The 17,094-nt window shown below is 43.2% G+C and overlaps 1 protein-coding gene across 3 annotated transcripts in view; it reads right to left on the reverse strand.

The window, feature by feature from the left end:
- Positions 1-17,094, reverse strand: part of MCC (MCC regulator of WNT signaling pathway) — a 415,517-nt gene that overhangs the window by 18,731 nt on the left and 379,692 nt on the right. For all 3 annotated transcript variants that reach the window (XM_040343573.1, XM_040343584.1, XM_040343595.1), the window contains 2 exons: positions 13,722-13,956; positions 959-1,165 (listed from right to left, as the gene is read on the reverse strand). In XM_040343573.1, the coding sequence (XP_040199507.1) occupies positions 959-1,165; positions 13,722-13,956 (442 nt within the window). The remainder of the gene's footprint in view (positions 1-958; positions 1,166-13,721; positions 13,957-17,094) is intronic.

Genomic DNA, 17,094 nt, shown 5'->3' on the forward strand with positions numbered 1-17,094 from the left:
ATGGTACTAAAGCCAACTATAGCTGGAGAGGTCAAGGCTACAGTTGTGATTTTCAGCATAATAAAAACATTGACTAACATTACAGTTAAACCGCATGCGCGGTTATAATGCACATGTGAAATTCAGCGACAAGCCTGATTTTTTAATGGGCTAAGGAGTTGTGTCATCTCATGTGTGTGGAGGAATTGACAGGCCAGCTGCATGAGAGGACAGAGGTCCACTTTGACATTTGGTGTCCATGATTGTTCTATATGGATTCAGACAGCTTTTCAAATTTTTTAGCTTAAAACTTAGTCGGCCCTGACAGTGGTTGGCAGGCCGCGAGCCAGAGTTTAGCTCCCCTACCCATTTTTCCCTCCCTCCATTATCTGATTATTTTGTTTATTGAGCTTTATCATACTCAAGAAAGTATTCATTATTTACCGAGATGTTAGTGTTCTCCCAAGTGGGGGGGGGGGTGGTCATGTTGGCCTTTATGGTTGCTTTATTTATCTCCCAAACTAGGTGATGCGGTCATTTGCTTCTATAGACATATTCTATGTCTTTTTTCAGTTTTCGGGTTCTCTAAACCATCTTGAATGGTTTTCATTTGTGTGTGCTACTGTCTGTATTCCCTCGGTCTATTTTTGTTCTTTACAATGAACATTTTTGAAATGTAAAACATTACGATCACAGATATACTGTGAGCACACAAAAAGCAATACCACAATGCTAAAATGTAAAAAAACTCAGAAGCCATAAATCATAAATTCCATAAATATTGCAATCAATACAAACCCCTCAATTATGTAAACCTTATCAAAAAGGCTTGTCTAATCTTCCAGAATCTCAAAGATTGTAGAACCTTTGTCTCTGTGAAGGGGGTCAAACAATGAAGCATGCCCAGGTGGTTCCATCCTCTAAAAAGACCTAATAAAAATGTAAAGCTATTTTATGAAAGCTACATCTGCGGTCTCACCTTTCCCATCTTGTCTTTGCTGCTGCTGCTAGCTGAACTCAGCGACCGCATCCTCTGCTCCTTCTGCTCTTCCACTTCAGACTTGAGGTGCTCAATATGAACCAGGTAGGCCTGTTCCTGGGCATCCCGTGTGCTCACCTTTAGTTCTAAAGCTTTCTTCTCCTTTTCTAGTAGGTAAAGCTGTGCCTTGAGCTCAGCCATTTCCTCCTGTCATCAAAAGACAATCACAAGGTCAACTGCAAGGTCAAAGAAATAAGTGAGCTTCTCGTTTCATTTCATACTGAGAGGGTAGCACATTTTTCACATCAGTTTCCTGTATGGTGTGTTGAGCTCAACCCTTTATTACCACTAGGAGTAATTTTTTTTTTTATAAATATCAGACATGATCCAACATTCAGTACAACATTTTGATCGTCTCATCTGACTTGTGTTTCATTTGTCATGCACATCCACTATTCAGGTTCAGGTTATTCAGGTTAAGACGGACTATAGAGAGGTAGATGTCATCCCAAGGGGGATATCAGTGAGGGTTAAAAAATGTTACTAAACCCAGGACCCTGCATTTACTATATCTGGTCTCCCACAGTACTCTCAGAACATGCAAATTCAATTATGTTCGTAAATATAAACTGCTAAATACCTTCTCATCAGCTGTATATAGCAGTCTTGTGACTTCTATCAGTGTCTGATTAAAGCTTGTTGGAGGAGTTTTCATTCTATTCTGACTGTTCAATTAGGCTGCATGACCCTTGACCCTATTGTCTGAACAGTGCCGATTGGCCCTGTGCTAATCACATGCACTCTCCCAAGAAAAATAAAAAAACTCACTAGCAATACACATGAAAACAGAGTAAGTGCAGAGTGTCTACTGGGCTCTGTACTGTCAGGAGATGGATTGGGGACAATGAAAGTAGGGGATGATCAGAGAAGACGGTATAAAACAGCCTTTTTACACAATGCAGAGGATTAACTCATAAGGTTCAACAGAGAGTATAACAAGCATACTTTACTGCATATACAGACTGATTTTACCGTTGTGGGTTTAGTAACACTTTAGGTGGTTTTTGATACCCTATGTGTGTCCTGTGAAAGCAGCTTCTTTTTGACTAGTATTCTAGGCCCCTTTTTTCTTTTGTATTTAAACATATGCTGCAGGGACCGCACTGACTTAGTGAGTTGGCATTATTCTACAGTTTAAACCATTTTACATTTTAGCAATTAAAATGACAGGGGTTCTAATGCCGCGTACACACGATCATTTTTCGGCATGAAAAAAACGATGTTATTTCAACTTCATCATTAAAACGACGTTGCCCACACACCATCGTTTTAAAAAAATGCTCTAGCAAAGCGCGGCGATGTACAACACGTACAACGGCACTATAAAGGTGAAGTTCCATGCGGATGACGCCACACTTGGGGCTGCTTTAGCTGATTCTGTGTTCGTAAAAGACGATTCGCGCTTTTCTGTTTGTTACAGCGTGATGAATGTGCTTACTCCATTACGAACGGTAGTTTTACCAGAACGAGCGCTCCCGTCTCATAACTTGCTTCTGAGCATGCGCGGGTTTTTAACGTCGTTTAGCCCACACGCGATCATTTTTTACAACCCGAAAAACGACAGTTTAAAACGTCGTAAAAAAATGCAGCATGTTCAAAAGAAAATACAAAAAAAATAAAAAAATTCTAGTTTTTCAGAACCCGAAAAATGATGTGAAGCCCACACACGATCATTTTAAATTACATTTTTTTAAAACAACGTTTTTTACATGCCGAAAAATGATCGTGTGTACGTGGCTTTAGTCTTCTCCACTCTATGCATGCCACTGGATTTTGCATGAGATAAAATACTGCATGGTTTCATGAGATAAATACTGCATATCTTATTTTAGTAGCTTTTTTTGTGAAGCTATTTTACCGCAATTTTTAAATAGTAAAAAAAAAAATTTAACAATGGAGCCCAATGTCTTATTTATTTTTTTACATCTAGCCATATCTTTAGATGCAGCACAATATACAGCATAATATATATAATTGACTAAAAATCCATGCAAGACTCATATCCCCAGGGGAAAATGCTATGCTGAAGGCACAATTTCTTAAAAGCCACCATGTTAATAAAAGTGTGCTTTCATTCACTTGCCTCTCTTATCCTTGTGCTTGGTATGCATGCCTCTCTTCTATACAGAGGAGCTCCTATCTGTCAGCGTTCCAAATGCTTTTACTACACAATTTTGTTTCATTAGTGAATTCCTGCAGAATGTATCCTCAGGGAGTGAGGAGACTATAGCATTTACCTTCGCCATTGTTATGGTGCTGCCTTAAAATATGTTTTTTGGAGGATCTCCAAGTACAGCAGTGACATATCGTAACCTACCTGTATGAGCCAGACAGCGAAGTAAAAATGGGGCAATATGGCAAAGGTATTTTAAAAAGACAAGAAGATTATTCATAATGACTGTGCCAACTCCAGCTATTCCCAGTCATGCTTTCAAGTCGTGGCTTTCTTACCCCTGGAACCAATGTAGCAATGTTCTATAATATAGTCACGTTTTACAGGTTTCGTCAAATGAACAGGTTACAAGGGGTCTGCTGGGAGAATATATATATATATATATATATATATATATATATATATATATATATAGGCCTGAAGGTGTGTATATGTTACCCATAGCAGGCAGTCTGATCCCAAGTCATTTTCCAGATTTAGCTTCTAAAATGTCATGTGGGATCAGACTACCTGCTATGATTTTTCTTTTTAGCCACTTTTCAGCATCTTTGACTAAAAATCTGACAGCAATATCCCAAGCATGGACAAAGCATTGGTATATTAGTGCATGGATTGTAGCTGGACCAGTGTCTACGCCAGCTCTGCTCTCCCTGGCCCTGGAATGGGAACACTTTGAAGCATTGTCTGAGTGGTTTTTGTTCGGTTTCTATATACAGTACTGAATTAAATGCCATCCTCTAAAGATGAACCATGGACATTTATTAAATGCTATTGAATAAACAGCACTTACAAGATGTGCTTAAAATGAAAGATCTATTAGAGGAGGAAGGCTCTCTAAAACAAATGAGATAAACAGCTGCGCTTAGAAAATATCACAGCTGCTGTAAATTTTCATCTCATATGAAGGGACAGGAAGGGTAGAGGCTCTGAGCATTGTCTACTCAGAACACTATAGAACATTATTAAAGATTTGTGCGTTATCTGTGGCTGAGACTGTTCACTTTCCTGATGGCTTGCATGTCTCATTAACCTGTATCTAGGCATCAGATCAAATATTCTCTGTGCAGATTTACAAACAGAAGACGACAATTTAGTTGCCTCAAAACACAAATGAATGAAAGGGAAATGGATTATAAGAGATCAGTTAGCTATGGACCTTTATGCGCCAGATTTTAGAGTGTAGTGATTTTAGTGAAGCATCGTAAACAGGTATTTTTACTGATAAATATGCAGGTAAAGGAGGCACTCAAATGACAAAGGAAGTACCTGAAGACAAAGCAAGAAAAAAGTTATTACATCCAACTATCTCACATCTGGAATTATAAAAGTATATGTAAACCCGAACAATTAGAAAAAGAAAAAGAACCTCAGGAGGGTATCTGACCCATTATAGGAGAGGTACCAACAACCCCTACAGAAATAACCACACCAATGAAACATGGGAATTTTTGAGTATTAATACATACACAAAACATATTGGTAAAATTCATAATTTATCTTCGATAATTGTTTTTAATTAAGGCTCACACAATGTTAGACCCATAACCAAAATACATTATCTCATTCCCTATTTTTTTCTATACCTCCATAGTATCATACATGACACATATCTACAAGGATCTCCAAAAGATCTTCTTAATACGAAGGGAGGGAGAAAAGATTGCTGACGCATTGTGTGCACGATATTGGCCACTTCCTCAAGAATTTAACCGGGCATGCATAATTTACCATACAGTAAACTGAGAAAAGAAGGCTCTAGATTATAATTGAATCAATATTATGTGCAGAGAAATGCACATGGGTAGTTCGACAGCCCAGAAGTGATCACTGGGACAGTAACAATCATTAAACACATAAAAATCGTTCAAATTAACACCCCAAAATAATTACATTAAACAACGGGCTCGGATCCACGTATGAGGATAGTTCAGGTGTGTGTGTGTGTGTGTGTGTGTGTGTGTGTGTCATTTACACAAGGCAGCAGCTTCTAGGATGAAATAAGTTTATACTGTAAAGCCCACATTTCAAAGCACTGAATCGCAGTCCACAAGTCCTGCTCCAATATGTGTAAATTAATAAAGCAGACACAGCTAAAGTCCCAAAAATCCAAGATGATAAATTGAAAAAAAATTGCTAGATTGCAAGAATTGGACCAATATGTGCAGAGCCAGGTGCATGGGTAGATCTTTGGCAGCACAGAAGTGATCACTGGGGCAGTGGGATAGCAACAGTTATTAAACACAAGTAAAGCACTCAAATTAACCCCAAAATAGTGACAATAAGTAATGGGCTCTGAATGATCCATGTGTAAGGATGGGTCAAGTGTGTGTCTGTCATTCCCACAGGGCAGCAGCTTCCAGGGTAAAACAGCTTTATTAAATTAAATGAAACCAAGAAAAACATTCCATGATAATGGTATCTTACATGGTGCGTGGTGTCCACAGCCAACAATAAAGCACAGGGAAATGGTGGCAAAGAAGGAGCTAGCAATATTCTAAAACATCTAGTGTGCCGATACTCGGTGCAGCAGGTGGGGAAACACAAAAGTATCCCTACTCAAGGAAGGCCGCCAGGCAGTGGCAAGGATGCGCATCACCAGAAGTGACAACACCAGTCCTTGAGGACTTGAGAAAGGGACCATGCCCCAAAACACGTTGTCTTGGTTACTGGGATGTACTACTCCTCTTCCTGGTGCCCCCAAGCGTGTCCACGGACAGTACAAGGCAACTTCAAGTCGCCTCCAGGACAGGAGGCTTTCCAGTGGCCAGTGGCCAATCAAATAACAATCAGCTCTGTGGGAGGGAGGGGTTTGCCTGAGAAATGTATGTTATCTTCCTGTATTGTTGCTTCAGTTAAGACAGTGATCCGACTTCTGAGGCGACTTCCATTGAAATCAATGGGTACAAGTTGCCTGCAAGTCGCCTAGAACTCGGATTTAAGTAGTACAGGAACCTTTTTTGAAGTCGGAGCGACTGCAGTAGTGTGCGTTAAGACGGCTCCATTTACTTACATGGATTTTCTCATGCAGCGCGACTTGAGGCGATTTGAAGTCGGATCCAAAGTCGTCCCTGTGTGAATGGGCTCTTAGGGACTGAATCAGTTATGTTTTCAAACACATACGTCAATATTTCCATGTTCTCCGTAAATTATTTTTTAATATTTTTGTCTAATTTTGTAGGTCCTGTATCCAAAGGTCTGGAAATTAATCTGTGACCTTTATTCACATATTTAGATACTGTTATCGTCTTTGCAAACCTTTTTCGCTTTGTACAAACCGTACAGCCTCCTTGAAGGCTGCCTTTGTTTTAGCATCTGCCCCAAGCTGCATGCAAGCAGTCAATGGCGGTGGATGCAGATGCAGTGGCTGAATGAACACAGTGCATGTCACATTTTTCCAACCATGCAGACAATGCCTGGACAGGATTGTCCAGCGCCCAAGGCAAGAATCCAGAATTGCATCCCCTCACCCACTATTAGTACATGCCGTAGAATGTGTACCAACCCCATGTCCAATTTTTGCCCCTTTGTTTTACTGTGCCCAGTGCAACTTCCCTCTTCTGCCCTCCTTGTCCCGGCCGGGACATATTCAGAAGAAGTGCAGTGCCAATTACTTACCAGTAGAAGGGAAAATGCAAGGATGTAAGCTCATGGCATTTAATTAAAGTGGTTAAGTCACTCTAACCTTTATACACCTGGGATATGCAATTAGCGGACCTCAAGCTGTTGCAAAACTACAAGTCCCATCATGCCTCTGCCTCTGGGTGTCATGCTTGTGGCTGTCAGAGTCTTGTTATGCCTCATGGGAATTGTAGTTCTGCAACAGCTGAAGGTCCGCTAATTGCATATCCCTGGTATACACCATCAGCACTGCCGCCTATTGTAGTATCCCCTTCTGTGTGTAATTTATAAAAATAAGTTCTGAAAATACCCAATTTCACTGCAGAGATTGCAATCACATGACTGGCCAGCTTTCTCCTTTGCTCCTCTGAGATGCAGTGGGTGAGGCCAAGATTCCTCTGTTGATGTCAGTCTGGAGGGGAGGAGGGGGTAGGAGAAAAGAGCTGGCTGGTCATGTGATCGCAATCTTGGCTCGTAAATTAGGTATTTTCAGCGTATATATTTATAAATCATTCACAGAGGGGGACACTGCAAATAGGAGGCCGTGCTGACGGTGTATACAGGTTGGAGTTATGAGAGCAGGGGGAGGGGCAGCTCACACACAAAGGAGAGGTGGGAGGAGGACACAGTAGCAGAGAGGAGAAAAGAAAGCAGGCTGGTGATGACAGAGGCGAGTAAACTGACCAAATTGTCTGGGCTCAGCAGCCATGATACACCGTGGTCAGTTTACAGAGGGGAAGGGAGAAACTGGCAGGATCAGAAAGTTTTTTTTTTTTTTAGGTGTTACAGGGGGCCAAATGACACAGGACAAGCACTGTATCATAACATGCTTTAACCACTTGAGACCCGCGCTATTGACAAAAGACGTCAACAGCGTGGCTCTCAAGTGCCAAGTGGACGTCTTTAGCCGTCCTTCTATGTGCATTACCCGCGCGCGCCTCTGGGGGGCGCGCAGCGGGTAAACACTGTCCCGGCGCATCGCTGAGGAGCCGATGTGTGTACCTGGCGGCCGCGATGTCCACCGGGTACACGCGATCGTCGGGAACACAGCAGGGACGTGGAGCTCTGTGTGTAAACACAGAGCTCCACGTGCTGTCAGAGGAGAGGAGACCGATCTGTGTCCCTTATACATAGGGACACAGCATCGGTCACCTCCCCCAGTCACCCCCCTCCCCCCACACAGTTAGAACACACCCAGGATACACATTTAACCCCTTCCTCACCCCCTAGTGTTAACCCCTTCCCTGCCAGTCACATTTATACAGTAATTAGTGCATTTTTATAGCACTGATCGCTGTATAAATGTGAATGGTCCCAAATGTGTGTCAAAAGTGTCCGATACGTCCGCCGCAATATCGCAGTCCCAATAAAAATCGCAGCCATTACTAGTAAATGAAAAAAATCATAATTCTGTTCCCCATTTTGTATGCGCAAACCAGTCGCTTATTGCGATTTTTTTCTTTTTACAAAAATACGTCAAAAAATACGTATCGGCCTTAACTGAGAAAAAAAATAGTTTTTTTAAAAAAAAAATTGGGATATTTATTATAGCAACAAGTAAAAAATATATATATATTTTTTTAAATTGTTGCTCTTTTTTTGTTTATAGCGCCAAAAATAAAAACCGCAGAGGTGATCAAATACCACCAAAATAAAGCTCAATTTGTGGGGAAAAAAGGACGTCAATTTTGTTTGGGAGCCACGTCGCGCGACCGCGCAAATGTCAGTTAAAGCGACACAGTGCCGGAAGCTGAAATTTCGCCTGGGCACGAAGGGGGTTTATGTGCCCAGTAAGCAAGTGGTTAAAGGAGTAGGACCCATTTTGGGGGGGGGGGGGGGGTTGGGTTAACACTTTAATTGTTAAACGCAATATAAGAAGGCCAGTAAATGTGTGTTTTCGTGCACGGCAAACACACCAAACACGTGGTAAAAAAATGTTAAGAGCTAAACACCCAAAAAGGAGCTTCTCTGGCAAGTCCGTTGCATGTAGGAAAGCCCATTTAAGTGAATAGCCTGCTCTGTGTGCGTCATGTATTTAAAAATGCATATTTGACCCATTTATTCTTCATTCTTTACACGGTGCACCAACTGAAGTTTTTGCAGAGATAGTGGTTCTATTGAAACCTCTCTCTCTGTCAGTTACAATTCTATTAAATAGATTTACTTTCTTACACAGTACATGTTGACATTTTATATGGTGTAACATATCATTATTACAGACAGCACATAAACAACTGGTGTCTCTTCAGCGTGGAGCACAGAAAAGGGCTCAGATATCCGATGGTAGTCTATAATTCTAATAGGCTTATACCACAGCCACAAGCCTTTCTGAGCCCAGCTGCCTCCCCACTTATACAGCATTCTGCCAGATACACAGGAGACAGGAAAATCCAGAAAACAAATTTGATGGGTCTTTTCCCCAGAATGTAGGGACTTTACAATTGTTTACATTACACTTAGGTAATCCGACTTGGGATCCGACTTTAAGTCGCACGGTCGAGAAAATGAATGGAAGTGAATGGGAGCCGTCTTAATGTACATTACTGCAGTTGCTCCAACTTCAAAAAAGGTTTCTGTACTACTTCAATCCGACTTCTAGGCGACCTGCACCCATTGATTTCAATGGAAGTCGCCTCCAAGTCGGATCCCCGTTCACAGTGAGGCAACTTTACAGGAAGTCGCCCCAGTGTGAACCTGTTCCAAGGCAAGCTCCTCCCTCCCACAGGGGAACTCCACGCCAAATTTTAAATAAAAAAACCGGCATGGGTTCCCCTCCAGGAGCATACCAGGCCCTTAGGTCTGGTATGGATTTCAAGGGGAACCCCCTACGCGGAAAAAAAAGGCGTGGGGGTCCCTGCCAAATCCATACCAGACCCTTATCCGAGCACGCAGACCGGCCGGTCAGGAAAGGGGGTGGGGACGGGGGCACCAGGCGGCATGCCCTCAAAATGGGGGGGTGCTTTTGGGCAGGGGGGCACCCTGTGGCCCCCCACCCCAAAGCACCTTGTCCCCATGTTGATGGGGACAAGGGCCTCTTCCCGACAACCCTGGCCATTGGTTGTCGGGGTCTTCGGGTGGGGGGCTTATCGGAATCTGGGAGCTCTCTTTAATAAGGGGGCCCCCAGATCCCGGCCCCCCACCCTATGTGAATAAGTATGGGGGTACATCGTACCCCTACCCATTCACCTGGTGGAAGAAAAATGTCAATAAAAAAACACTACACAGGTTTTTAAAGTAGTTTATTAGGCAACTCCGGGGGTCTTCTTCCGACTTCGGGGGTCTTCTGCCAGGCACCACCGCTGTCTTCTCTCAGCTCTTTTACCAGCAGGGGCCTGGTCTTCTCCCTTCTTGCGACTTCGGGGGTCTTCTTCCGACTTCTCCGCTCTCTTCTCCCGCTCTCCGGTTCTTTTTCTCTTCTGCCGGGCACCACCGCGGTCTTCTTTCAGCTCTTTCACCAGCGGGGGGGCCCAGTCTTCTGCATCGCTTTCTGCGCACCGACGTTCGGCTACTTTCGTGACGCGATGGATGCGACCGTCGGAAGCCTGTCAATCAAAATAGGAACGCCCAGTCCCGCAGCCCATACCCGGAAGCGGCGGAGAAGATCGCTCTCTAAAAAGGTAAGTACAGCTTCGATTTACAAAAAAAATTGCCGATTCCCCTAGACAAAATGAGCAGGAATCTAAGGGTAAAAAGTTGTATGTTCGGGTGAACCCCCGCTTTAAAGTAAGTCTATCACAAACAAGGATAGATAAGTGTGATCAGGTGATCCAAATGCATATGCAGAGATCACCTTCAAAGTAAACTGTGAACAGATCAAGAGATCTAGCCAGCTGAAGTTTTCCATAAATATTGACTTTCCCTGCACAAGTCAAGCGTGCCCCACTTTCCCCATCTTACAAGGCACCATATTGGTGAACCAGGCTAACCAATCACATTCAGGCTGGGTTCACATTGGTGAGATGTTATATATTGCATGTGATTTGCATGGCACTACTGTGCAGGTCTGTATGAAATCAGCCATACAGATGGCGCTAATGTGAACCGGCACTAAAGGTGTGCATCACTACCCCCGAAGGAGCTGCTGGTTAAGATTTTGGGTGGCACGTTACCTCTAATTCTCGCTGTCCAGGGTGAAAGGAGAGTCCGAAGAATTTCAATGTCCACACACAATGTACCTCTTTTCTCTTTGGGTTTATTTTGGAGAACTTTAGTAGAAAAGAGGAGTGAGGGGTGGAAGGGTACGTTCAGGTGCACAGTCACAAAGTAAGGAAACACTCCGATTTCCAGCAAACAGTTCTCGTCGCCACTCTAGCCAGAGTGGGTTTTGTTTACCCGGATAGGTCCCTCTCACTGGCCTAGCAGCCGGGATGACGCACCAAAAAAAAGCGCAGTCTCTGCCACAGACATTCCTTTCTCGTGAGATATTTTGGTCCGCAATCCTCTGAAACAGGATTCAGCAACCGCATTTCTTTAGCTTTTCTCACTAGAACCTTTAGACCCAACAGGCGACACTGTCAGGCCTCTCGGTGTACGGTGCATCCTTGGATGAAGCTTCCAGGCCTTCGCCTAAGGTACCAGCCTCTTGCATGGTCCTTACCAGGATAGGTCCTCCCCTGGTCTCCATCAAGTGGCTTCCTCCCACAGGATGGGCAGCACAGGATCACCTCTGCGGTACAGGCCCCAGTCAGACAACTGGGCCCACCAGACGAAGCCGCAGCCCCAGGCCAACGTGGTCCCAGAGCTAGGATTCACAGCACCCACCTCCGGCCAGGCGGGCCACGAGGCGCAAACGGTCCCCGCACCAATGGCGTCTGTCCCTTAAGTACCCCTCCCCAGCATGCACAGCAGGGTAACCACTCCCACCAATTCGTTGCTGAGGGGGACACTCAAAGTACCATGACCTGACTGCTGCCACCCTTGACCTGGGGTGGTAATAACACCCCCAGGCGATCAGTGGTGGATCACTCCCAGCACAGCCATGGCTAGAACAGAGGCTAAACTGCCTTTAATTACTCTGGTCTGAGCCAAATAACAGCTCAGACCCCCATTAAATTTGAGGCAGTGCCTGTTCATCAGGAGCAGGGCGCTACAGGTGAATGACTGGTTGTTTTGACTTGCAATCTCTACTTACAGGTTTACTTTACACATTAAAAGGTATACCTGAAGAAAGGTTACTATCTACAGTAAGTGTGGAGATCAGAAGGATTCACATCTTTGTAGAGAGGATTAGTTTCTCACACTTTCTCATAAGGTGCCCAATGCCAATATTACTAACAGATATGACCAGTGGTGCTTGTAAACTAATAAAATCTCACTACCTGAACAATAGTCAGAACTAGATTAAGTAATTTTCATCAAATCTTTTTTTATCGTCTACAGGTCATTATGTTTTATCTGGAACATTAAGATTTATGCAGGAGTTTTCATAGTTTAATTAATAGCGCAATTATTTAAGCAAAGCACAAAAACATGACTTTGAATATATTAACACGAATGACTAATAAATCTAGTTTAATTAAGACTGCAGTATGAATGACTGATTTCCACAAACTTGTTTGTTGTTTATTGTGCAGATGATCATGAAGCTCAGCACATTGGAGAATGGGAAGGACACCGGTTAAGAGAGGCAAGTACTACTCATAGGATCCCATTCAGCATACTAAGAAATGACTGATAGGATATCATTCAGTGTCTCTACTCCCAGCTCACAAATCGCAATCACCAGCGGTTTTGTGTTTTGAAAATACTAGATTCCTGGCATTCATGCGTAATGTCTGACTACAATACTAGGAGATAATGATTTACCACAAGTATGTAGTTAAGGTAATCTGACAGTTCTCACACTTTCCTGAGTACCGTATTAAAAGTATAATTCCAGTAAAAACCTAACTAAGCTAAAATGTACTCCCACCCTCAACCTAAGCCTATTTTGTCTACTCTGTATAAGGAAAGAGGTCTATACTTGGCTTTTAAGTCGCTCGCTCCAGTCCGATCACATGATCGGGTTCCAGCGCTGGCATCAGTGTAGAGAGACAGCCAACAATGGACGCCCCATAGTAAGCCTACTTCCACCTTTACAGTCAAATTTCAGAATCTTCCCCACCTAAGGTCGTTATGTGTTCCCAATCACACATACCTGAAAATAAGTTGGTTGTCTGGAGCACATATACACATAGGACCCTACATGCAGCTTCTACTGCATTGACTAGATATCAATGTGGAGATAAGGGGGGCCTGAGAGACAGTGCATTAATATACAATGTAACACCCATGCCTTACAATATTTAACCCTTTGCTAGGGCACACAGTCCTGCACATCTAGTTAACAATGGATAAGGAAATGTGCCAGCACAGTGCAGACAGGGTTAACTATGGCAAACACAGCTCCCCTGACTTTTCAGAAATAAGGCAGAAGAGTTTGAAGGTGATTCCTATTGATGTTATAAAATGACAGAAACTGGACTTTAGAGTCTTTGCTGTGAATTTGAGAATGAATTACCTCTCAGTATAAGCAACTAGAAAGTCAATGATGGCTTGTTCAAAGCTTCTTTAGGCTGGATTCACACCTATGTAGTTTTAGTGCTTTTTGCATTTTGCAGATTGGCACTACAGTCCATTTAACATGGTTTCCTATGGAACACGTTCTGTAGTGCAAATCTGCAAAATGCACTAAAACTGCATAGATGTGAATCCAGCCTTACTGTCTATAGTTTGAGCACTGGAGCATTTTAACAGAAACATTTGTTTGAATGCCAATTGGCTATTATGTGAAGATTCATATTTCACTTTAATACATAACTCCATTGACCCAATGGATGCAAAATATGCATCCATTTAGTGATAAGAAAATACCTATTCAGTGATCACAATAAGAACATTTTCTATATTGGTTTCTCATATGTAGACACATACCTTCATTGCCATAAGCTCCTGCATCAGGACAGCATTCTCCAGATCTAGTCTCTGATTGTCTCCCCTTGGCTTGACATCATAGCTCAAAGGATCAATATGAATGCTCTCTAATTCCAGCATAGTCAATTTAACTGCAGCCCGGTCATTCTTCAGCTGCTGAATATAATCTTTCAACCTCTGCTCATCCTCTTTTGAGAACTCTGTGTCACAGCTACTGGCTGTAGAACTGGTGGTACTAAAATTGAGAAAACATACAGAATAAAATACAGTTCATTAAAAGCATGCCCAAAATAATTTTCACTCTCTATAGCAATATAAAGTTCTAACTTTTTGATTGTGGAAAAAAATAAACTAAAGCACTAACTGATCCAAATAACTGGGTCATCTCATAAACACAAAACTACATATAGAAAATCTGTTTATGAAAATATCCATCTCAGGTTTGCCATTTTCATTCTGCGAAACTGCTGAACATTTAGAGCAAGTTGCAACGTTAGTACTGTGCATTGGATTTTAAATGGACTGGCCATTTGACAGAAGCATTTGGAATGCACAGCTGTAAAGCAGTAAGCAGAATCAGCAGTTTTCTCTATAGGACACACATTGGAGAAAAGGGGAACTAGGTCATTACACTGCAATTTTAAAGCAAAAAAAAAAAAACAGATGAGACAAGCTACTGAAATGCAAATAGCAAAAAAAAAGTAACATTTTATTTAAAATTAGAAAATATGGATTTATAAATTAAAACAGAAATACAAAAAAATAAAACAGGCAATAATAATAAAAAAAACACACACACACACACACACACAATCACTCCATCTATGTTGCATATACAGTATAATTAATCATTTTTTCTCTGCTCCCAAATAGTGCATTCTTCTCTCCCTCCTCCCATTACGTTGTCCCTATATAGCACACTCCACTCACTTTCCTGCCATCACACACATTTTTTTTATAGCACTCATCTTTCCCCCTATTTCACTCTGGCTATATACCACACCATGGGCCAGATTCACAGAAAAAGTACGCCGGAGTATCTGCTGATACTCTGGCGTACTTTCAAATTTGCCGCGTCATATCTTTATTTGTAATTCACAAACAAAGATCCGACGGCTTTTGGCGAAGATCCGACAGGCGTATGGCTTCGTACGTCTTCGGATCTTAGGATGCAATACTTCGGCGACCGATGGGTGGAGTTCTCTTCGTTTTCCTTGTCGGGTATGCAAATTAGCTGTTTACGGCGATCCACGAAGGTACGCGCGTTCGTTGCATTCTCTTACGTCGTCGCTAGTCGGTTTTTCCCGTCGCAATCTTAAGCCTGCTATTTCATGGCTTAGATTTAGACCAGCCATGTTTAAGTATGGCCGTCGTTCCCGCGACGTAAGACGTCCAGGAATACGAAAGTACGTTACGCACTTCGCCGTTCAAAAAACACGTCGGGGCGCCGTAATTTCGCGCAAAGCACGGCGGGAAATTTCCAAACGGAGCATGCGCAGACCGTTCGGCGCGGGAATGCGCCTAATTTAAATGGTACACGCCCCATTTGAATTAGGCGGGCTTGCGCCGGACAGCTTTACGCTACGCCGCCGAAGGTTTACACGCAAGTGCTTTGTAAATCAAGCACTTACGCTGGAAACTTGCGGCGGCGTAACGTAAACGGGATACGATACGCCGCCGCAAATATACATGAATCTGGCCCCTTGCTTTTTTCCTCCTATCCGGCTTCCCCTTTGCACTGCACTCTTTTCTCCCACTTGTCCCTACATTCTGCACTCTTTGTTCCTTCCTTTAACCTGCATTTTTGTCTGCTTCGGATTATCTCTCTGCCCCTAACATAATTCACTCTTCTCTCCTTTCTTCTTTATCCCTGCACCTCTATAGTGCTCACCTTTATCCCTTCTCATGTCCACTGGCCCTTTATACTGCACTCTTGGCTTCCTCCTATCACAGTGTGTCTCCTTCCTCCTATCACATGACCTCTATATACTGCACTCCTTCCTCTTATCCTGTTCTTCCTATACCATACTGAGCTTTTCTTCCACTCATCATTTTGCTCCCTATATACTAGGCTCGGTTTTCCTTCTTCCTATTCCGTATACAGTACTGAGAATAAGCAACCACTAGATTGCGGTCTGGGCTTGCTGACTCACCATCCCTGAGCAAAAGAAGAGTACAATGTAGAGGGACAACTTGTAAAGTTGGCACTGTAGTAGGGAGCAAGAGCTGCAAAACTTGATACCTCCTCTGTAGTGCCGTCCCCTGTTCTATGCTGAGTGATATCAACTGCAATCCACCTCTTACCCTGGCTAGTGGTCTCCAGAGTGGTGCCAGCAGCAGGAAATAGATCTTCAGGTCAGTGTGAAGCAATACACTGGGCATATTAGTATAGGGCTGCTTTCACGCTGACGTACATCGGTTTACCCACACCGCAGGGGAAGTGCAGTGCACCTTAAGTTTTACTTCACTTAGCCATAGATACAGGTTTGGTGCACTTTCTAAATGAAGGAGTTTTGGTGTGCTTTCAGAAAGTGCACCACACCAGCAGGATATAATAGAAGTCTATGGCAAAGTGCAGCTAACCCAGGGAAGTTGCAGATGCACTGTGCTGCACCTGCGGGGCAGATAAACCACACCACATCAGTGTGAAAGCAGCCTTATAGGGGGCTCAGAACAGTAAGGGTTCATTTACATTTGCAGTTTTGGGACCCCGCAGAAGCATGCAGTTGCGGAGCACTTGCATATTGGCCCCATTTACTTGAACGGGTCATGATTGGCAGGTGGTAGTAACCCACCAAAAAGCAACAAGGGGCTTAATTACTGGTCCGGCACGTGTACACCTTGGGCTGCTGCCTCAGCAGCTAAAGGGATAGGGATTGGGGGTGGTAAAACGGCGATTCAGCAGCAGGGTTTTACCAACCCCAACTTTACGTGTGAACGATCACCAAGGGTGCCACTGCCAAATGCAATGAATGGCTCATTCTCAAGTGCAGCCGGAACTGCTGCTCCCTTGAAAAGTGATCCGAGTGTGTTTGATGGGTGGTGAACAAGCTATATGTTGCCTCCTCACCACTTGATTTAAACCCATGATTGCCATGCAATGCACGCGATTGTGACATGGTAGTACAGCAAAACAAAACGGAAGGCGTGTACACCTAGTGCATTACCAATGACATTTATTGCATTTTAAAATCAGTATAAAAAGTGGGTACTCACAAAGTAGCAACTCTCAATGAGCCTTAAAACCATCTAATGTAGAATAGTGTAGACACATGTGCTGAATCACATCAGGGGGTAAAAGCTGACGTGTTTTGTGGGTTCAACCCCTTCCTCAGAGCCAAGCTGCTCAGTGGTTTTAAGGCTCATTGAGAGT

Source organism: Rana temporaria, chromosome 1 (genome assembly GCF_905171775.1).
Source record: "Rana temporaria chromosome 1, aRanTem1.1, whole genome shotgun sequence".
NCBI classification, from domain to species: Eukaryota; Metazoa; Chordata; class Amphibia; order Anura; family Ranidae; genus Rana; species Rana temporaria.